The sequence below is a fragment of the Dasypus novemcinctus genome, chromosome 19 (assembly GCF_030445035.2).
Source record: "Dasypus novemcinctus isolate mDasNov1 chromosome 19, mDasNov1.1.hap2, whole genome shotgun sequence".
Lineage (NCBI taxonomy): Eukaryota > Metazoa > Chordata > Mammalia > Cingulata > Dasypodidae > Dasypus > Dasypus novemcinctus.
In genome coordinates this window covers 27312430-27334595 of record NC_080691.1, presented here as the reverse complement: position 1 = coordinate 27334595, position 22166 = coordinate 27312430, and the positions used below count along the sequence as shown (strand labels likewise).

The following is a 22166-nucleotide window of genomic DNA, read 5'->3' as shown; positions in this document are numbered from 1 at the left end:
CGCTGTCCAACATTAAAGGGCCAGAGTGGAAGTTACAATGCAGGACAGAAGTGAAGGAGGGTTTCAGTTGGTTTTAGTAGTAGAGTTCCCAGAATAGTCCCGGGCTTTGGAGTTCTTCCCTTGGTTCAGCTCAGTTTAGTCTCCAGGAAATCTCTCAGCTCATCCCTCACCTAAGGTTGCTCAGTTCCATTCCCCTTTCTCCCCACTTCCCCCTTCTTTACTTCCCTCCAAGACCCTCCCCGTTTTCCTCCCACTCGTGCCTTTTAAACCGATTTTTCAGCCACGCCTTCTTCCTACCTTAACCTCAGTTCCCCGTATTCATTTTTGGAGCCTATTTTACCTCTGCCTGTTGTCCCCTGTCTCCAGTCCTGAGCACTCTTTCCTGTGTCCCTTTTCACCCCAGGGTTACCACCCATGTTTACCCTGCTTGCCTATTTCTGGACACCTCCCTTTTCTTCCATCCCCTTTCTCAAGGCGGGGGGCTTTTTCACTGCCCGCTTTGGCCTTGGCAGACCCGGTTTTGGCCCTCCGTTTCCCCCTGGGTATGCCTTTCTGGTTCCCATTTTTAAAAAAAACAAAAAAACAAACAGAAACCGCCAGGTTTATTCCCTCCTCTGTTCCCCCACTTTTATCCTCAGCCCCTGTGATCTACTCTACTAGGGCTCCCATTTTCTGTCCATTTGACCTCTTGATTTCCCGGTCTCCTCAGCTGCCTAATTTTATTTCTCTAGTCTTATTACTACCGCCCCCGCCCCCAACTCCGGTTTTTACCCGGCCCCCCTCCCCCCAACTTCACTCTTCCCCAATTCTCTCCTTGGCTGTTCTTTTTTCTTTTTCCATTTTCTCCCCATCACTGTTCTCTTCAGGTCCTCCTTTTCATTTCTAGCCCCCCCCCCCCCCACGCCATCACTCTGGTTTTCACCCGGTCCCCATTCACCCCCTCGGGTTTTCTCCCTGCTCCCTCTCCACCCGGGTTTTCACCCGCACTGCCCCGTGCTCCCTCCCTCGTTTCTCCGCCACACCCCCCCCCTCCCGGGCTTCACCCGACCCGCGTGGCCCGGGTTGACCGTTTTTCCTCCATCCCCGCGTTTCCCCCTCAGCCCCGCGTCCCTCTCCGGCGTTTCCTCGGCCTCCTACACGCCCCAGCTTTCGCCCAGCCCGCGTCCCCCGCACCCCTCGTGTCTCCCCCAGTCCCTGCACCCCGCCCGCCGGCTTCCCGTTTCCCGCTGCTCCCCTCCCCGGCTTTCACCGAGGCTGCCGCCCCCTCAGCCACGCTGCCCCTCGTGCTCCCGCAGCCGGCGCTTCCCAGCCGCGCTCGCTCCCTCACACCCCCGTTTTCCTCGGCGGGGGGATCCCCTCGGCGCGGCTGCCGGGCCCCGGCCCGCCGCCTCCCCGCAGCGCCGGCCTCGCGGCGCCCACCGCGGCCCCGCGGCGCCCCCACAGCCCCGCGGCCTCACCCCCCGCGCGCCCCGGGCCCCGCCTCCCGCCCGCGCCGCCGCCATGTGACGGGAAGCAGCTGATGGCCTCTCCGGGCGGCGGCGGGCGCGGCGGCGGCGGCGGCGGGGCCCGGGTGGGGGCCGGGGCCGGGGCCGGGACGGGGGCGGGCGGCGCGGGGGCGGCATGAGGGCCCGCGGCCCGGGGGGCTGAGGCGCCCGCCGCCAGCCGCGGGGGCCGTGCGCGTCCTCCATGGAGGCCGGAGGTGAGTGAGGCCGGGGCGCGTCCGTTGCCAGCCGGCGGGGCCGAGGCCCCATCCTCCCCTTCGGCGGGTGGGGACCCCCGGAGGCGGCCGCCGCCGTGGGGCTGGGGGACGCGGCGCGGCGGCGGGGGCGCTCGGGCCCGGGTCGCCGGCGCGGCGCAGGCGGCGGGGAGCGCGCTCGGCGCCCAGCTTTGTTTCACTTTCGCTGTCAGCGGCCGCCTCCGGCTCCGGCAGTGGACAGGCGCCGGGTGGAACCGGCTTCTGCGTACCGGGGCTTGCCCCCGCGCCGCGGCATGGGGGGGGACCCCGGGCCGGTCACCTGCGCCTAGGGGGACGGCGGGGTGCGCCAGAGCCCTGTAGGGAGACGGGGCTGGGTGCTCAGGTGCCAGGTGACGGACTCGCCCGCTTGGGGCAGGTCTGGATCTGGAAGGGAGGCAGCTCTGCCCCTTACCAGCTGTGTGAGCGTGGACAAGCCCAAGTCTCAGGTTTTTATCTGCAAAATGGGGGTAATAATAGTACCCGCCTCAGCGGGAGCTTCCCGGATCTGCCGGTTGGTGAGAATCCACCTGGGGTCTGTTAAAAATAGTATTTCTAAGCTTCTCCCAGGGGAGACTGATTGGTTGGGGTGTGGTGGGGCTGGGGATGCTGGTCCCTGGTGACGGGTGTGATCGGGCAAGTGTAGGATATACTGGTGGGTGCGGTGTTTACCTCTGTCCTTGTTCACCGGCTTCGCAAAACAGGATGGAAGTCAGAGAAAATGAGCTGTCAACCCAAGGGAACATGAGGAAAACGATGTGCTTGCTATGCAAAGGCAAAACCTCAAGCCAAGTCCCTCAGGTTTCACCCTCCCAGCCCCCTTCTCCCTAAACCCTACCCATATAGACATTCTGGGTGGGCGAGGGATTTCCTCTGGGGCCCTCAGTTGCTGAGTATATCCTCCAAGCTTACTCGCCCGGTTCCCGTGGGGAAGTTCTCAGAAGGTGTCAAAGCTGGAGGTTTAGGATTTGTTCCAGAACCTGTGTGTGTTCTTCCAGTGAAGTTCAAGCTTTATCTTTTATCTGGAGAATGCTGATGGCTGATGTTTGTGTTCCTCTGGCTTGTTGGATGGAATGGAGAAGTGGGGATTGCAGATGGGTAGGTTGAAATCAGGGTGTCCCCTGGTGTGGTGTTACTTTTTAATTTGGGAGATGACATTTCTTTGTTGGAATCAGGCATTCAGTATAAGATGTTGGAGCAACTCTTACTCCCTTTCCATCTTGATAAGGGTTTTCTTTTCAATGAGTGTGCTTCCCACAGAATTCTTTAAATGGCCCCTACTGTTTTCATGGATTTTATGTCTTTTTATAGCTTCCACTGTCATCTCCATTGCCTACTTGCAGTTAAATCTGAAAGTAATCTGTAGCTAGCCTTCCCTTTTAACAGGAATCTGTTTCCAGTTCTGGGTTTTTTCTGGTGATTGACAGCTGTGTTTTAGGGTGTGGGCAAAGCTGTTGAGAGCTGCCAAGCTACTGTCAAAAGGCCAGAGTTCTACGTTCTTTTGAAACTGAATAAAGCCCATTGTAATGGGATTACAGTGGACAACAGTAGATATCTTCAGAGCAGTGGTTAGAATTCATTTCTTCATTCCACAGATATTTAGAGTATCTAATATGTGCCAAGCACCCTCTAGGTTAGCACTGGCCAATAGAAATATAATGTGAGCCATGTATGCAATTTAAATTTTTCTAGTAGCCACGTTTTTAAGAGAGAATAAAAAACCAATGAAATTAATTTTTAAAATTTATCTTATTCAGTCCAACATATCCATATTATTACCATTTCAACAGGTAGTCAATTTTTAAATATAATTGCTATATTGTATGTTCTTTTTTCATCCTAAGTCTTTGAAATCCAGTGTGGATTTTATACTTAGAGCCATCTGGAGTTGGACTTGCCACATTTCATGTGCTCAGTAATTGTGTGTGACTGGCTACTGGCTCAACGCAGTGGGGGTGATTGAGCTATGCAAGGTCTTGATTTAAGGCGCTCTCTCTAGTTTGAGGTCAAGGTGGGGAAGAGAGACAATAAATACATAAGAACAAGTAAGCAATCAAGAAAACTGTTTGACAAAATGATTGACAGCTGTATTTTAGGGTGTGGACAAAGCTGTGAGCTGCCAAGGTCCTGTCAAAAGGCCGGAGAGTTGTACATTCTTGGGAAACTGAATTTTGAGGGATGGTTTTAAAGAAAAACAGGTAAAAGGAAAGTGTCTAGGGGCCACTTTAGGCAGTGAAGACAAGGAAGGTCCCTGAGACGGTGACATCATAGCTGAGCCCTGCATGATGAGAAGAGCAGCCTGGCCCTGGCCAGGGAAAGAACTTTTCAGGCCGATGGAACAGCTAATGTCAAGGTCCTGAGGCAGGAAAAACCACCAAGTTTCCTGTGAACTGGGGTCTAGTTTCTACCTCTGTGTTAAGGCAATTTGCCTTGCACAGAAGAGGTTCCTAATAAATAGTTTCCTATTCAGCCTGGTTGTCCAAACACATCCCAGTGTTTAATTAGAAAATCCTGATCCTTAGGGCTGTCACACAGAAGGGCCCCTGCAGGTACAGTCCTCAATGAAGCCAGGTCCTCTCTGCCAGTTTTGTTTGTTTGTTTAAGTTATCTGCTAATTATGGCTTTCTTTTTCAGAAACCAAGTTTAGTTTGGGCCCAGACTCTCCTTCAGAATTTTCCTTAGTTCTAAAAATGAAGAGACAGGAGTCACTGGGTTCTTTCTCCTTTTAGCTCCTGGATTCCTGAACCTGAAATAGCAAGAGATATTTAATCTCTATATCTCAGAAATAGAGTGTGAATTCTGGGTATGGCTCATGTTTAAGAAACATTTCATGTTAAATGTTTGGCATAAGCATCATAATAGTTTTAAGAGACTACATCTCATTTATATTTAAAGAGGACTTAGCATGTATATTTATTCAAAAAATATTTACTGACTGCCTTGCTTTCTGCTAGGAATTATGCTAGATACTGGGAATCAACATACAAGGTCCATGGAGTGGATGTTTATTTGGGGGGGAGACAGATAATCACCTAATACTGATGGATGCGGTAAGGAAATAAAGCGAGGAATTGTGAGGGGGAGGGACTCCAGGGGTGCAGAGAAGACTCCCTCTGAGGAGGTGGCATTGCGCTGAGACCTGAATGAAAGTCCTGACCATTGAAAGGCATTCCAGACAAAAGAATCAGCTAGGGCAAAGACCCTGTGGACAGTCAAGGAGTGGAGATCAGACTAGCCAAGGGCAAGGAGAGGAGAGGAACATAACTAGGGGGGAGAAGAAGGCAGGGGGCAGGTTATGCAGGACTTGGAGGCCAGGGCAAGGAGTTTGGATTTTATCCTAAGAGTCATTGGAACTGAATCCATACTTTAAAATGGTCTGGGAGATGCAGGGAATGGATGGTGGAGGCCACAGTGGAAGCAGGGAGAGCAGTTGAAAGGTTGCCTAGTGGGCCAGACAAGAGATGTCGTTGCATAGATTACAGTAGTAGCCACAGAGATGGGGAGAGTTCGATTTGGCATATCTTCGGAGCTTGATGATCGTTTTGCTTTGGAAAAAGAAAAGAGAAATGAAGAATGAGGCTTGTTAATACTGTGTAGAGCCTCCATGGTGTCAAAAGGATGGATAATGTGTATGTTGTAGAGGAAGTGTTCAAGTGTGAATTTTTCCAGTATGGAACAAAAACATTTTCCTCTAGGTCAATAAATGGAAGTGTTCATTCAGACCACTCAGTGTCATTTAATATTTGACCACTTTGGGGTGTCTCATCCTGAGCACTATGGACACAGGAGGCTGGATAATTCTTGGTTGCAGGGGGATGTCTTGTGCACTGTAGGATGTTTAGCAAAATCCCTGACCTCCACCCACTAGATGCCGGTAGCACCACTCCCCCTCCCAGCTGTGATAATAAAAAGTGTCTGGGGGTGGGGGTGGGTATACAGAATCACCCCCACCCCATCCTACCTTCACTTGGAAGCCCCTGGACTATATGAAGAAAGCATTCACAGATTAGAGCTAGTGCTAGTGTCACCATAAGAAAATAATACAGGAACGATCAGATTGAAAACATCGAGAAATTGCTACACAAAGTTTAGAGACCTGATTTGGATTTAAAATATAAAGTGACTTCTTAGGGTATTATTGTGCCACACGGAGGTTCACAGTCATAGCAATGTACTCATATAGGCATAATTGTGTAAACAAAAGGCTTACATACACCAATATGGGTTTCTAAGGGGAATTGTCTACCTCTATACAAATACCAGTGTAGACAAATCTAATTTTTAAAATTTAGATTTACACTTAAAACCTCAGAGGGATAAATATTCTCTTTCTGTACAGGGGAAAATTCCTTAAAATTCCTTTAAGTAGCAAAGCCACCAACAGCTTTAAAATGAGATGTGATTTTGCTAAAACTAAGACAGTTTACAACAATGTACCTATTTTATAAAATAAGATGTACCTATGTATTTTCCTTTAGTTCATATGGCAGAAGAGAAGAGATTTTATGTGAGTTTCTATGCAGTCTCTTTAATTGAATCCAAGATACCATGGATTGTATTACCATTATTATCACTAAGAAAAATTTCTGCCTAGTTAACTTAGAAACGTCATTGATTGTAAGATGCATCCTGATTTCAGAGTTTAAAATATGAAAAAAGATATGTCTTAATATGTCATTTTTGTATATTTTAAGACATACCTTTTCATATTTTGACATTTTATATTAATATTATACATGTACATATAGTTCTTTATCATTATTTCCGTGTTGGGTTGTTTAAATCATCTGGTAATAGCTATAAAAGGATAAAAATCTAGAACCTACTAAGGTGTGGAACATACACATCACAGAGTGACTCATTCGGGATGGAAGCTTTTATTATATTAGTATGTACCACTGTCATGGTGGTCAGAAAATCAATTCATAAGACCATTAACTTATGGGCTTAGTTGGGCTTAGAGAATTCCAGCAGAGTAGAGGCTGAACTAGGAACATCCCTTCAGGTTAATGAAAAGGCGCATAACAGGGCCTAGGCTCACTAGATGCTGCGACAGGCCTTGGGAGAGAAAAAAAGATTAAATGGTCTTGGTGTTTGCTTAAGGGCACTTAAATTTGGGAAGGGGTACGACTTCTTTCTGTTCTGATAGTGCACATGCCTCTTAGCTGTGACTCTGGGTGGGGTTCTCGTAAGCAGACAGAGCAGGTGTGAGTGTAGTGAGCCACCTAGAGCATGACCAGGAGCCCTGAGTGGCCGGAGTGCAGCACACGTGCAGAGGGATGCGATGGGAGGCCCAGCTAAGGGCCTGGGGCAAATTTATGGAAACCTGTGCCCAGTTGCCTCTGTTGTGGGGGCAGCTGGGAGCCTAGGGTATATTTGGAAGAGGTCATGTAATGGGCATTACAGTTTCAGCAGGGGACTAGCGGAGAATGACTTGGTACAGGCAGGGAAACGAATCTTGCAAAGGATTTGGGCCAGAGGTGATGGTTTAAACCCGGACAGAAGAGAGATGGGGGAGCCTGAATCAACATGTCTGAGCCAGAGGAAGGAGGGTCAGGTGCTAAAGATTTTAGCTTTCCTGGCAGGATGTTGGTGAGAGAGAGATCCTCCTCCTTTTCACCCTTTTCCTGAGAGCAGGTTATTTTGAAGACTGGCTTTAACAGAACCAAGGCCTTGTTTCCTGCTCTAGCTAGCCTAATCCTTGCGCTCTTTCTAGGCATGATTAGGAAAATGAGGCTTCCATTCTCAGGGTTCACGGGTACAGAGGTTACTCTGAGTCATGGTTAACCTTCAGTGTGGAGGGCTAGGACTGAATAACCACAGTGGAATGTGGCCTGTGGCTACTGTTATTGCCCCAGGTCATTTTAATAACAACCATCCCCCCCCTCCCCTGGGAGTCCACAGGGTCACCCATTGTCACAGGGAGTCATGGCTTTCCTGTGTTTGAGTCAGCTAGGCGGTCGGGGGGGAACGCGGCTCCCCCACTTTCCCGGGAAGTGAGAGTGCTTGTCTAAAGCATGCTGTCTCCTGCCCCAGAGGAGCCACTGCTGCTGGCTGAACTCAAACCCGGGCGCCCCCACCAGTTCGATTGGAAGTCGAGCTGTGAAACCTGGAGCGTAGCCTTCTCTCCAGACGGCTCCTGGTTCGCTTGGTCTCAAGGACACTGCATTGTCAAGCTGATCCCCTGGCCGCTGGAGGAGCAGTTGTAAGTATTCTAGCACCCTTTGCCCGAAGGAAGGGAGGGAGTTTGCCGGAGGGAGAACATGGGCGCTTTCCCAAGTTAACTCCCTGTTCTTCTGTGGTCTCCCTGCTAAAGAACAGGAGAGGGGGAGGACTAAATAGTGTGCTGAAATTGACTAGTGGGGTTTCCAGAGCCCCACATTCCTTACATGTGAAAGTTCTGTTGAGGAAATTATGTTAGCTCCAAGTCAAGTTTTTGTTTCTTTTTAACAGCTTTATTGATACATAATTCACATACCATACAATTATATGTATTTAAATTTTCATGTAAAGTAAAAATTCAGTGGCTTTAAAAATTCACAGAATTGTCCACCCATTGCATTAGAGCATTTTTATTACTTGAAAAACTTTGCAACCCTTAGCCGTCACCCTAGGTAACCATTAATCTACTTTCTATCTCTATGAATTTGCCTATTTGGGACATTCATATAAATAGGATCATACACCATGTGTTCTTTTAGTTACTGACTTCTTTGACTTAGCATAATGCTTTCAAGGTTCATCCATGTTATAGCATGTATTGGTACTTCATTATTTTTATTGTCAAACTATTGTATGACTATATGACATTTTATTTATCCATTCATTAGTTGATGGACATTTAGGTTGTTTCCCCTTTTTGATGATATAAGTAAGACTTCTGTGAATATTCACGTACAGTTTTGGTTTAAACACCCATTTTTGGTTCTCTTGGGTATATACTTAGTTGCCAGATTTTTGGGTCTTACGATAACTTTATGATTAACTTTTCAAAGAACTTCAAACTGTTTTTCCAAGTGGCTGCACCATCTCACATTCCCATAAGCAGTGAATGCAGGTTTCAGTTTCTCCACATCCTCCCCAACTTGTTGTCTTTTTTTTTTTAAGATTTATTTATTTATTTTATTTCTCTCCCCTTCCCCCCCCCCCCAGTTGTCTGCTCTCTGTGTCCATTCGCTGTGTGTTCTTCATCTGCTTCTGTTGTCAGCTGCATGGGAATCTGTTTTTTGTTGCATCATCTTGTGTGTCAGCTCTCTATGTGTGCGGCACCATTCCTGGGCAGGCTCTTTCTTTCACGCTGGGCAGCTCTCCTTACGGGGTACACTCTTTGCGTGCATCAGTGCTGCGCATGGGCCAGCTCCATACGGGTCAAGGAAGTCCAGGGTTTGAACTGGGGACTTCCTATGTGATAGGCGGATGCCCTATCCATTGGGCCAAGTCCGCTTCCCTGTTGTTGTCTTTTTGATTGTTGCAGTCTTAGCTGGTGTGAAGTGGTATCTCCTTGTGGTTTTGATTTGCATTTCACTGATGGTTAATGATTTTGAGCATCTTTTCATTTGCCCCTTAACCATTTGTATGTCTATTCAGATCCTTTGCCCATTTTTTATTTGGATCATTTTTTTGTGTTTTTTTTTCACTATTGACCAAATTTAGTTTTTGATAACTAAATCGTTTTTCTTCCCTTGACCAGCAGGGATGGACAGGTCCCAGTGTCTGAATGCTGTGAGGTCCCAGGATCCACCCCTTTTCATTTGCTTTAGGGCAACTCTGTCAGAATTTATTAATTCAGCTAATAGTTGTTGCAAATCTTCTTTGCCTGACACTGACCTAGGGGCTGAGAATCCTGAAACAAATCAAACACAGCCCCTGCTCTTGAGGGTCTCATTTGTTGCTTTAGGCATTTCTTACAAATAGCATATTAGAATGAAGTTTTTAGTGAGTTCAGTCTGAAACTTATTGCCTGGATTAAAAGTGATCCTAACAAGAGTTTGCCAAAATGAGTACTCAGTAAACTGCTGGGGGAAGGGAGTGTGAATTTATGTAAACTTTTGGGTAGGTTGTTTGTTATTATACATCAAGAGTCTTAAAAATGTTCTTCCAAGTATTAGGAATCTTAGAAATGGGGTCATCTACTTACATACACTCCATTTCTATTATGAAATTAATTATATAATAGGGAAAAATAGAAATAGTTTAAAATCTAGTGATGAGAGAATGTTTAAGAAAATTGTAGCATTTCTACATATTTTGCAGCCATCAGAGATAGTGTGTTTTTATTCACGTTTTTCAGTTCCTTTTACTGTCAGTTTAATGGTAATGTCAGCGTTAATTCAGTCTTTATTGATCCCCCACTCTAAATAAAAGGGATTCTCTGCCTTATTTTCACTTGAGTCTGATATAAGTTATAGTCCAAAAAAGCAAAATAAAAAAAAGGTGGAAAATCTGTTATTTTCCTGAAAATCACTCATGTATCCAAAGTATCTGCATTACTATATGTTACTATATCCTTTCAGTAATAAATAACGGAATGGAAAAAAGGTATTTGAATTTAACCTGTTTTGTGTCTGTTGTTTGGAAAATGAGAAAGTGTCTTGTTTAATATGTTAAATAAGATATTACTGATTTTGAGGGGAAAAATTACATTTTAAAGAATAATAATATGGGGAAATGCTCACAATATAAGGCTCATTGAAATAATAAGACTATAAAATTGTATATGCAATACAATCCCAAATTTGTTCTTTAAATATACATGTACATACATACATACACAAACAAAATTTGCAGTGAAATGCTTACCATAGTTAGAATGCTATTAGGATTATGGGTAATTTTACTATTTTTATTTGTCTGGATTCCAAGTTTCTTATCATGTTTCTCTATTACTTTTATAATTTAAAATAACTATTATTTTTAAAGTTCTTTAAAAGGGGGAATCTGGGGCATTTATATTCTTGTTAAGATTGTTACACATTTTTAAAACTCATAGTGCTTTTAATATTGAGCAAATAATTGGGATCAACCAAATAATTGTACTAACAGAAATAAAGTTTTTAGAAACATTAATTTCAGTGACGTTAATTTCTTCCAAGGAGCCTCCCTTTCCTTTAGCAGCCCCTTTTCATTCAACACCTCCCACCTCTCATTTAACTCATCACAGACTCATGAGAGTATTTGTCAAGCTCCAGGCTGGGATACGCAGGATTTAAGTCCTAGCTCAAGTTCTGTCCCTGGTTCTGTGACCCCAGGAAAGGTCTGTACCTAAAATGGGGATTTTAGTATCCATTTCTGGAAAAATTAAAGTTATTTAAGTGAAACAAAGGGTAGATGTACTTTAATCCCTTTGGAATAAAGTAGCTACAGTGTATTTCTTAGTTCAAATACAGAAAGTCAGGATTTTATTAAAATTAAAATAAAACAAGTGTAAGTTTGTTTCCAAGTTGCCTTACCCCAAAGCTCTTTCCTTAGCTTGCCTTTTGAGTACTTCCCATGATGGCAAACTCAGCTTGTGCTGTCAGGTTTTTATGTCAAGGCCAGGTGGGTCTGAGCTGGCTGTGGACTGGCGGGGTGAACAGGTTGCCCACCCCCAACGCCCTCATCCCCAGAAGGCAGGCCCAACTGAAAGACATGCACAATAATACTCAGATTGTTTTGCCAGAAAAATGCATTTTCAGACCACATTTGGAAGTATAGACAAGGAGTCCGCAAACTTTCTGGAAAGGGCCATATAGTAACTATTTTAAGCTTTGGGGGCCATGGAGTCTCTGTCATGATGACTCAACTCTTCTGCTGTAGTGTGAATAATACATAAGTGAATAAGTGTGGCTGTGTTCCAATAAAACTTTATTTATAAAAACAGACTACCAATCTGGGCCAGTTTGCCAACCTCTGATTTAGACTAACAGACTTTGAAAGCCGAAGAAACCTACACTTGCCTCAGTTCCTCCCTTCTAATTTTACAGATGAGAAAACTAAAACCCAGATTGGTTAAAATTCTTTAATATGTTTAGACCACATAATTGACAAAAAATTTGAGTCTGATATGTTTGAGAACACATGAATTGCATGAAGAGGTTCGTTGTGTGTTTTTCTCTGCTCAAGGACCTGCTTTATCATCCCCATTTTGTTATAGTTAAATCTCAGCACTCCCAGTTTGATACACACCAGAGTGTGGCCAGGTTCTCATAGAATGGTAGGATTTATTACTTGCACTCAAAAAGTATACTAAACAGTATAAACTTGCTGCTTCAAGGAGAACCCCAGGGCTCTGTAGGCGCTCATGTCTTTGAGATGTTTCTGCAAGGTGCAGTAGTGTTTAAGGGTCTACAGCTTAGGGGCTACATTGCACTTAGTTTACCTGGGCCTCTTTCACCATAGGTCCAGTGCGAATGAGGAAGGTTGGGCTAAGAGAGCTCTCAGTTCCCTTGCAGCTCTGAACAGTTCCGTGAGTTCACATAGCTTACTCTGCTGTGTCTCCCCTCCCTGGTTGGTTCCTGTGCTAGGTGAACCACCAGGGAAGTAAGTAAGAGAGCCTCATTCATTCATTGGAACATAGTGAGGGAAGGCAGACATCAACATGTACCAAGCAAACTCTGGAGCATCTGTGATCTAGTTATCCCACAAGGCATGTCACCCCACTGCAGGACCTCTGCAAATGGGATAAGCTGAGGCCAATGAAGCTACTGTTACGTGATTTCTAAAAGAAATACAAAGAAAAGTCACACCAGAATTCACTTAAAGCCAATTTGCTTCTAGGACTTTAAAATCTTAGGTGTCCCAGGATGACCTGGGAACAATTTCAGACTCACTAATAAATCTCTTTTTCCCCCAGCATTCCAAAAGGCTTTGAAGCCAAAAGCCGAAGCAGCAAAAATGATTCAAAAGGGCGAGGCAGCCCAAAGGAGAAGACCCTGGACTGCGGTCAAATTGTCTGGGGGTTGGCTTTCAGCCCATGGCCTTCTCCACCCAGCAGGAAGCTCTGGGCACGCCACCATCCCCAAGGACCAGATGTCTCTTGCCTGATCCTTGCTACAGGACTCAATGATGGCCAGATCAAGATTTGGGAGGTTCAGACAGGTAGGTCATGTCTGGCCAGCATAAGGTACCCCTGAAGTTTGTGCGCATGTTCTGATGAGGCACAAGAGGGATCACTGGTTGAGGGGTGTCACAATCACTGGCAGGCAGGGGCCACCTCTCCCACTGACCAAGTGCTCCTGCTCCCATGCTAGGGCTCCTGCTTTTGAATCTTTCCGGCCACCAAGATGTTGTGAGAGATCTGAGCTTCACACCCAGTGGCAGTTTGATTTTGGTCTCTGCATCGCGGGACAAGACTCTTCGCATCTGGGACCTGAATAAACATGGTATGGAGGCAATTGAACTAGTTGGCAATGCCAAAAATACTATATTTGTCCCATTTCTCCACTTTATCAATGCCATTTTTATTTAGAAGAGTGGTTTTCAACCTTTTCCCCATTATTGCTGCTTAAGGAGCCTTTTTAGGCATTTTCTACCTAATCGTCCTCCCAGTGAGACTTCTTCCCCCCCCACCCTTGCGGCTTGCTTGCTGTTTGCTCTCTGTGTCCATTTGCTGTGCATTGGTCTGTGTGTCTGTATTTATTTTTATTTATCTCCCCTCCTTGTGGCTTGCTTGTTGTCTGCTTTCTGTGTCCATTTGCTGCACGCTCTTCTGTGTTTTTACTTGTCTCCCTTTCTGTTGCATCACCTTGCTGAGTCAGCTCTCTGCAGCGCTTGCAGGCCAGTGGCTCTCCGCGGCATGCGGGCAAGCCTGCCTTCACAAGGAGGCCCTGGGACGTGAACCCAGGGCCTCCCGTATGGTAGACAGGAGTCCAACTGATTGAGCTACAGCCGCTTCCCACCAATGAGATTTTTTTTCTTTTTTAAGATTTATTTTTTAAAAAATTTATTTCTCTCCCCTTCTCCCTGCACCCAGCTGTCTGCTTTCTGTGTCCATTTGCTGTGTGTACTTCTGTGTCTGCTTGTATTCTTGTCAGTGGCACTGGGAATCTGTGTCTCTTTTTGTTGCATCATCTTGCTGCGTCAGCTTTCCGTGCATGCGGCACCACTCCTGGGCAGGCTGCACTTTTTTCGTATGGCACGCACTCCTTGCATGTGGGGCTCCCCTATACAGGGGTCACCCCTGCGTGGCACAGCACTCCCTGCATGCATCAGCACTGCGTGGGCCAGCTCACCACACGGGTCAGGAGGCCCTGGGTTTGAACCCTGGACCTCCCATGTGGTAGGTGGATGCTCTATCAGTTGAGCCAAATTCACTTCCCCCGTCAATGAGATTTTAATACCACAGTTAGCTCATCTATCTATTTATGTATTGACTGAGTGTTCATCTGTGCTTGGACATAAAAATGTAAGATACTTTTGGGGGATTCCCAAGAACTATTTCTCACTCTCTTGGGGCAATATCACCCCTGCTGAAAATACATGATCTAGAACGGGGCTATTCAACCTTGCACTATTGATGCTTGGGCCAATTAATTCTTGGTTGTGGGGGACTTTCCTTTGCATTGTAAGGTGTTTAGCAGCACCCCTGCCTTCTACCCACAACCAACAAAGTTCTCCAGATACTGCCTAATGTCCTTTGGGGGGCAAAATCTCTACCCATTTAGACTCACTGCCCTAGAAGTTGTTGTGTACTTCTTGTTAGAAATAAATGTGGGGAGCAGATGTAACTCAGTGGTTTGGGTGCCTGCTTTCCATGTATAAGGTCCCAGGTTCAATCCCTGTTACCTCCTTAAAAAAAGAAAAAAAAACAGACAAGACTTCTTTGTGAAGTCAAATCTAGTCCTAGATTTAGTCTCTCTGGCTAGAGGAGATCAGCTTTTAGGTAACTCTGCCGTGAGCAGAGTAATATACAGGAGTGGCTCAATAAAAAATTCTAGATATCACCTGTTTTGATCCTTAACTGGAAAGGGGACAGGGGAAGGGGAATTTATTGCCATGCTATCTCTTACCAAAATGGGCAAGGGTAGAGGAAATGGCAGTGTGGACTCCTCACTTATTCTGCTAATGCAGAGGCACCAGACACTCTTACCGGAGCCATGACTCGTTTCAGCACCACACCCATGTGAGGGGACTTTTCTCTACTGCTCCCTTGTCAAAACAAAACTGAGGAGGGTCTGGTGGGTTTCCTAATCTGGAGGCATCTAATGACCACACGGGCTCTGTAGATCATTTCTGCTCAGTCAAACTTGTGACTGGGAAGGCTTCTCAAAGGGAGTGACCATTTTGGAGCTGTTCTACTGCGTGTCGTAGAAGCACTTTGTCACCCTCCAAGGAAGGTAAGTACTAGGAGCTGCTCTGGAAGTCACTTGGAGGTTGGGGAGGGAGAACTAGATAAGGATGACTAATGTGGGTGGAGTGGATTAGGCCAATCACTTGGGCATTTAAAGAACGGAAAGGGAACAAATAACTATTTTAAGCTACCTGGCACTGCCCTACAGACTTGCCTTGCCTTAGTTTACTGAATATATTGACTCTGGGAGGCAGTTACTGTTCCTTTTTCTGTTTTACAGTATAAGAAATATGACAAAATTTACTTCTATACACTATATATATGTGTCTTAGTCAGCGTTCTCTAGAGAAACAGAATCAACAGGAGACATCTGTCAATAGTATGCGATTTTATAAAAGTCTCTCATGTGACCATGGGGATGCACAACTCCAGGTTCTGCAGGCAGGCTGCAAACCCAGGACTCTAATGATAAAGTCCAGTGAAGGACAAAGAGGAGCTGGGAAGTTCTCTGAATGCTGAAATCACTTCCCCTTTTTAATGCATTCAACTGATTAAAGGGTCACTTATTGCTGAGAGGCAGTCTCCCTGATTACATCAGTCAGCTATCTATGCAGTAAAGTCACTGGTGACTAAAATCCATAAATATCCTTGTATTAACAATTAGCCCAGTGCTTCCTTGATCAAACAACTGGGCACCATTACTTGGCCAAGCTGACATATTAGCCTAACCATCACGTTTTAAAAATTCATTTTTATTTCTTTTTTTTTTTTGTCTGCTCTTTATTTTCCCATTCTTTCTCTCTTGTCCTCCCCTCTGTTGCATTCCCTTCCCCACCCAGCATCCTAGTAACGCAGGTCAAGTGCTAGTATTATGCTTCCATATTTTTCCCTCTTCATGGAAAATCCTAAATAGACATGCATGTGCACATGTGCACTTCCGCACACACACTGGTTCAGTGGTTTGGGGGTCATTGTTCTACAAAAATGGAATCATTGTTCACATTTTTCTGCATCTTGCTTTTTTCATTAACCATACCCCATTGAAAAGCTATAGCTCTAATTCCATCTACATTAGCAGGGTGGATAGACGATCATTTATTCAGCCATTCCCCTATGGACGATCATTCAGTTTTCCCCGAAAACTGAGACCTGGAGAGATTATATGAGTGACTTGGGCTATGCCTTAGGTAAGCTGCAGAGCCAGGATTCAGTCCCAAATTTATCTGACTCCAGAGCAGGTACCCCTAATTACACCACACCACTGTTCATCGGGACTCCTTGGCAAAAGTTGGAGGAGAGTGAGAGCCTGCAGTGGGATCCTGTGGAGATAGGGTAGCCATTTCAGAGTTTTAGGGAGGGGTGGTTGAAGATAGACACTATCTCAGAATTGGCAAAGCTGCTTCTGAGTTCTTGAGGACATTGGGAGATCTGATAAGAACATTCCCTGCTCTCAAAGGGTACCCAATTTATGTGTACCCTCTGCCCTGCTAATCTTGTAGCTTTTCATTAAGCAGGAGGTAGTGATTTCCCTCAGGCATTAGAATATTGTTTTCTGCATTTCAAGTATTTATGACAAATCCTGCTATATTTCTTTGTCAGCTACAAGAGAACCAGATGAATAGAATAGGCTTGGTGGGCTATTCGAACCAGTTCTTCAGTCTTCCTGCTTTGCCTTTTTGAGGGTTGGCTCACCATTTGCTTCTTTTTTTCTGTCAGGTAAACAGATTCAGGTATTATCGGGCCACCTGCAGTGGGTTTACTGCTGCTCCATCTCCCCAGACTGCAGCATGCTGTGCTCTGCAGCTGGAGAGAAATCTGTAAGTAGTAAATGTTGAGCACCATTTCCTCTGTCTGGTGGCCTTGAGTGGCCTTGTGTGAGAGAGGAGAAATAAACCATCTGCATAGCAGCCCCAACAGAAAGCACACTGGTGGGTTGTGGCCTCTTCCTACAGACTCCATTTTGATTTACCTTTTGATATAAACCAGTGCTTCATGAGGAACCAGTGTTCATGAGGAAGAGAGAAAGTATCTGAAAGTGGGTTACTCCCATCATAGAGGTAGGAGGTACTTTTTAAAATTTCTTTTACCCCTAGGGCAGGGGTTCTTAACCTTTTTTATTCCACAGACCCCTTTGCCATAGACCCCTTACTAAGTCCACACAATACTGTGTATTATTTAATAAATATATCACAACTGCATCAACACATCCCCACAAGAATGTTTTTTTGAATTTGAATTCAAGCTCAGGACCCATGGTAAAAAAAAAAAACCCTGCCTTAGAGTCTAAGGTTTTAAAAGTTGCAACCCAAATGTGGATCAATCCAAATGTCCTCTGAACTGTTTATGTCCATCTAATTAGGATTTCTAATTCCAAATCTTAAAACACAGTTACTTGTTGAACTTCGCTCTTTAGTCCTGTTATACATTAAAAACAAACAAACAAACATTAGAAGTCCAAAAACAATTTGGTAACAGTTTATGTTTGAATTTTGTATTTGCATCCAATGTTTTGCTGTGACTGACTTGGCAAAGAGTTCACCCATTTGGACAGCCCAGTTGGTTAATCATTCCTTCGTGGTTTAGGCTATGTGAAAGTGAGAGTTTTCTTAAAAGGAAATTATTACAATAAAATCCTATTTTTGTTTAATGATTCTCAAAAAGGCATAAAGTGATGAGCTAGGTCAGACATACTATCTTTGGGCAGATTTCTCTGGTTCTGTAAACATGCAAAATGGCATGTCATGCCATGGCTTTGTCAGATAACCCCAGAGTTCACTTCTGACCCCTAGTTTTAGTTTTAAGTTAAAGAACAAGGTAGCCATTGGCTAAGATCTTTATTTGCACATCCTACCCTATTTACAAACAGGGGTCAGAAGGGGGACTCAGAAGCCTCTGCAGATATATTTTAGCTGGCTGTCTTCCTAAGGTCTGCCTGGTTTATTCCCCCTAACAGTAAACAACTTGAATATATCCATTGGTTAGTACCTCAGATATCCAGATCATTCTGGAAGAGCTGGAGAAAAAGAGTGGAGAACTTGACTTCACTGGCTGTGGGACTGAAGAGGGAAGTAATTCCGTGTTCAAGCCCTAAGCACTTTGTTTCCATCCCTGACAAAGCACCTGTTACTTTTCACAGGTCTTTCTCTGGAGTATGCGATCCTACACATTAATCCGGAAGCTAGAGGGCCACCAAAGCAGTGTTGTTTCTTGTGACTTCTCCCCTGACTCTGCCTTGCTTGTAACGGCTTCTTACGACACCAATGTGATCATGTGGGACCCCTACACTGGCGAAAGGCTGAGGTCACTTCAGTAAGGACTGAACCCCTGCTTAAATCTTCCTTAGGAGGCTGACGAGAAATCTGCTTTGCATCAGACATGTCCCACCTAGAGTTTGGGGCATGGGAAAGGACAACCTGGGTATAAGAAGTAGTGGGTCTGGAAGAGTTTCTTCTCTGCTTATTCTAAGGCAGTGGTACGCATATTAGGATTGCATTGTCAATTAATCCTGAGTATCTTAAAGTCTCCTATTTAGGAGGCTGTCTCTGTTCTTGGGATTCAGCGTTACCAAACCTCAAACTGACTATTGCCATTTAATAACTGTGCTAACAAGTTCAGAGCAATCCTCTTATCGAAAACTTATTCCAAAATGAATTTTCACGCTCACAAACTTGGTCTACTTTTCCCTTGTCTTTGTTGTTTTATGAAGCAAATAATAGGTAGTCCTATAATTATCGTGTATCTTAGCCTAAAAAGGACTTTCACTTTGTACTGTGGCATTAAAGTGAAGGCTGACCTACTTTGCATAAGGAAATTAGCACAAGCAAGTGTTAGTAACCCTTCAGGCCTCTTTGCAAACACCTGGAGTCTTCTGAAATGCTTTTAACCAGCCTGCATTATCCCCAGGTTTTCTTGAAGGGATACAAGAGTCTTGGTCTCCTGCTGGTGGGGGAGGTGGGGGTGGAAGGTATCCCTCCAGCTCCAGGTTCACCATCCTATTCCTTTTTTTTCCCTCCTCAGCCATACCCAGCTCGACCCCCCCATGGATGACAGCGATGTCCACATTAGCTCCCTGAGATCAGTGTGCTTCTCTCCGGAAGGCTTGTACCTTGCCACGGTGGCGGATGACAGGTAAAACAAAGAGAAATCTGATCCACAGCCTCAGAGCAAGTGCTTAGTAAGGAATTGCAGTATTACTCTCATGGTCTGGCCCCAGGTCAGTTTCTGTGCAAACATACCTTTCTCTTTTGTCCAGACTCCTCAGGATCTGGGCCCTGGAACTGAAAACTCCAATTGCGTTTGCTCCTATGACCAATGGTCTTTGCTGCACATTTTTTCCACATGGTGGAGTTATTGCCACAGGGTATGTATCTGTGAGTTGAACAGATGGGTAGCCATTTCTGCTGAGAATATTACGTAGCATCTAGAATTTTCTTGCCTATGAGAAAGCCTTTAAGGAAATCCAAGATTAAATATAAAATTCTAACATTCTATTCTACCAATGAAGTTTATCATTTACTCTTCCTATTGAACCTAAATATAATTAAAGACCTATAATTCATGCTACCTAATGGGTGCAAGTGTATAAGGTAGCATAAATTCAGGATTTATATGGGAATCCATTTAGAGCTGAGAGACCACCTTGCAGGTAGCACCTATAATTCTGTAGGTAGCACTCTTCCCTCTTTTACATTTGAACTAATAGCTAGTCTGAGTTAGAAAAAGCTGTGCAGACAGACCTTTGGTATCAAAGGTGTCTGGAGTTCTTGGAATCCTATCAACATCCCTGTTGTTCAGCACCGCAGCTTTTCATGCGTTTCCACACAGGGTTCTATTTCACTCAGGTGCCCTGCTATCTCAAGGCAAAGTAGAAACATCAGTATCCATCATGATGAAAACATACACTTTGAGGGTCTATCTTAACTTGGTTTCTGTTTTGTTTTAGGACAAGAGATGGCCATGTCCAGTTCTGGACAGCTCCTAGGGTCCTATCATCATTGAAGCACTTATGCCGGAAAGCCCTCCGAAGTTTCCTAACAACTTACCAAGTCCTAGCACTGCCGATACCCAAGAAAATGAAAGAGTTTCTTACATACAGGACTTTATAAGCATTGCTATGTGGAGTCGTTTTCTTTGTAGCAGGATATAATCTTTCTGACAAAAGAGTAGCTGGAATAATGGGCCAAACATCTGGTCTTGGATTGAAATATAATTTGTTTGGGATTGTGAATAGAATGTAGCAAAACCAGATTCCAGTGGACTAGCCATGAATCTTTTTCTCTGTAACATGTGAAAGTCAGTCTTAGAGGTGATTCTACTTCCACAGCTCCCAAGCCTTACCTTAAACCTCAAGTCCACTTATAAACAACAATGTTGAATTCTTTCTAGTTGTTTTGATTCAAAGTGCAGTTATTGATGTTGTTTTGATAATAAAACTAACTGGGCCTCAAGAGCCTCTCTGTAGTGGGCAGAGATTAATCTCCCTCTACTGGGAAATGGGACTGCAGCCTCATCCCTGTCATTGAGGTGACGTCCATATGCAGAGGTGGCATTGTTTAAAAGTTCCTCCTTCTGTGGTCAGGGTAGCCCCAGTGTTGGCAAATGCGGTCCTTCTGCTGGCTCCTTTCTGACCCAGGGGACAGTCTCTATGGAGGCATTTGGTATGAGGGAACAGCATAGCTTAACACAATTACAGGTGAATCTGAGGGTGTGTTCTTGCCCGTAGACACTATCATTGGCTCTTTTGTTCTTTAACAACGGTGTGTGTGTGCAGGAGATGACATGTGTATGTAAGATTACAAAAGGATGTATTCCTAAACTGCATGACTGTTAAAATGGCTACTGAGCTTTCTGTTTTGCCATTAATTAGCATATTTATTTGTATTTTCTCAACAGATGTTAAGGTACAACTGTGTTTTTCTCAATGGTATCTAAAAACCATAGTACTTCAGTCAAACAGCTGTGAGGCTGTCTCTTCATTGTGTAAAGAGCTGGTGTTGTCACCACTTCAGCTGATGCTCCAATGTACAAGATCTGACTTTGCTGCTTAACCTCATTGGACTCAGCAGCCAGTTTCAACTCTGTCCCCTAAACAAAAATAGCTCCTTGAAAGCACCGTTCTCCTTCAGTGGTGTATTAGTTATCCAGTCAAGACATCTCATTCCAACAAAATCTGCCTTAGGAAAATTTAATATATTTTAAATTATTTTAAAAGAAAATGTAACAGCTTATCCTTTGGCTTTCTTAATGGGTTCTTTATGGAGGCCAGTGTGACATAAAATTTGTTGAGAAAGTAGAGGACTCTCTCTTCTACCACCTTTGTTGCTGAAGAAAAATATTTTTCAAAATGAGAGGCTTTTATTGAAGGGAAAAAAACAGTAAAAAGCTTTTGGCTCTCGGTTTCATTTTTTCCACTAAAGGAAAAAAATTACTTCTTAAGTACAACAACAGGACAGCTGGGAATGAATTAGGGAAATTTTTTATTTTACGGTTATCTTGTAATGTATCCTATATAGCAGAGCTCAGCCGTTAGCCTTCAAGCTTTCACTGGTATCCCCTTAGGGGGCAAGTCAAGCCTTACACACCTGATGGAAATAACCAACTTTTCACTTTAAATAGTGTAAGAATTTGACCTTTATTAAGAGCAGCCTCTTAAGGAAAGTTTATCCTTTGATATCAGAGATGGAGAAGGCTTTAACATAAATGAAAGAAATAAGTCAGGATCTTCATAACTGGCTAAGGAAAGGAGTCACTGAAAACAAGCTACCTTTTTTTTTTTAATTGTGAAGAACGCTAACATGAATGCAACAAAACTGCCATAAAACAAACTGCTAAATTTGTATAAAAATCCCAGTACTTTTAAGCAGTTGCAGAGTCAGGCTTAATCTCACGTGGCTTCCCTGCATTAACAAGTGAGCTTTGTACAACCACTGGTCTCCAGTGGGAAATTTAAAGGCTAGCTCTGTTACATTTAAAGTTAATTTTTTCGTACACCCATACCACAATTAGGAAGCTGCTGTTAACTCTTCTTCAAATGGAGAAATAAAAAGTCCAATTTTTAAAGTAAGAAGATTGAGTTTGTTTTGTAATAGTATACGAGTTGGCTGGGAATTTATTAACACCTACTTAAAAAGTAGAAATAACACAGTGCCAAAGATTATATTTATAAAC

The 22166-nt window shown here is 44.3% G+C and overlaps 1 protein-coding gene across 4 annotated transcripts; it reads left to right on the top strand.

Moving 5' to 3' along the window:
- The first annotated feature begins 1478 nt into the window (after nucleotides 1-1478).
- On the top strand, nucleotides 1479-22065 carry WSB2 (WD repeat and SOCS box containing 2). Of its 4 annotated transcripts, none has more exons than XM_058281430.2 (10): nucleotides 1479-1522; nucleotides 1649-1699; nucleotides 7769-7937; nucleotides 12564-12808; nucleotides 12961-13092; nucleotides 16716-16816; nucleotides 18136-18308; nucleotides 19017-19127; nucleotides 19252-19359; nucleotides 19942-22065. In XM_058281430.2, exons 2-10 carry the CDS (start codon nucleotides 1687-1689, stop codon nucleotides 20102-20104), a joined length of 1215 nt encoding a protein of 404 aa, XP_058137413.1. In that variant the 5' UTR covers nucleotides 1479-1522; nucleotides 1649-1686; the 3' UTR covers nucleotides 20105-22065. The 4 variants fall into 4 exon arrangements, with proteins under 4 accessions (XP_058137413.1, XP_071065911.1, XP_071065910.1 ...); XM_071209810.1 differs by having other exon boundaries at nucleotides 1514-1538; XM_071209809.1 differs by having other exon boundaries at nucleotides 1514-1550.
- The last annotated feature ends 101 nt before the right edge of the window (nucleotides 22066-22166 follow it).

Coding starts and splice junctions, on each gene's coding strand:
- WSB2 (XM_071209809.1), top strand. CDS start 1,520: ATGGCCTCTCCGGGCGGCGGCGGGCGCGGCG. Junction 7,938..12,563: donor TGGCCGCTGGAGGAGCAGTT/GTAAGTATTCTA, acceptor TTTTTCCCCCAG/CATTCCAAAAGGCTTTGAAG. Junction 16,817..18,135: donor CTGCAGCTGGAGAGAAATCT/GTAAGTAGTAAA, acceptor TACTTTTCACAG/GTCTTTCTCTGGAGTATGCG.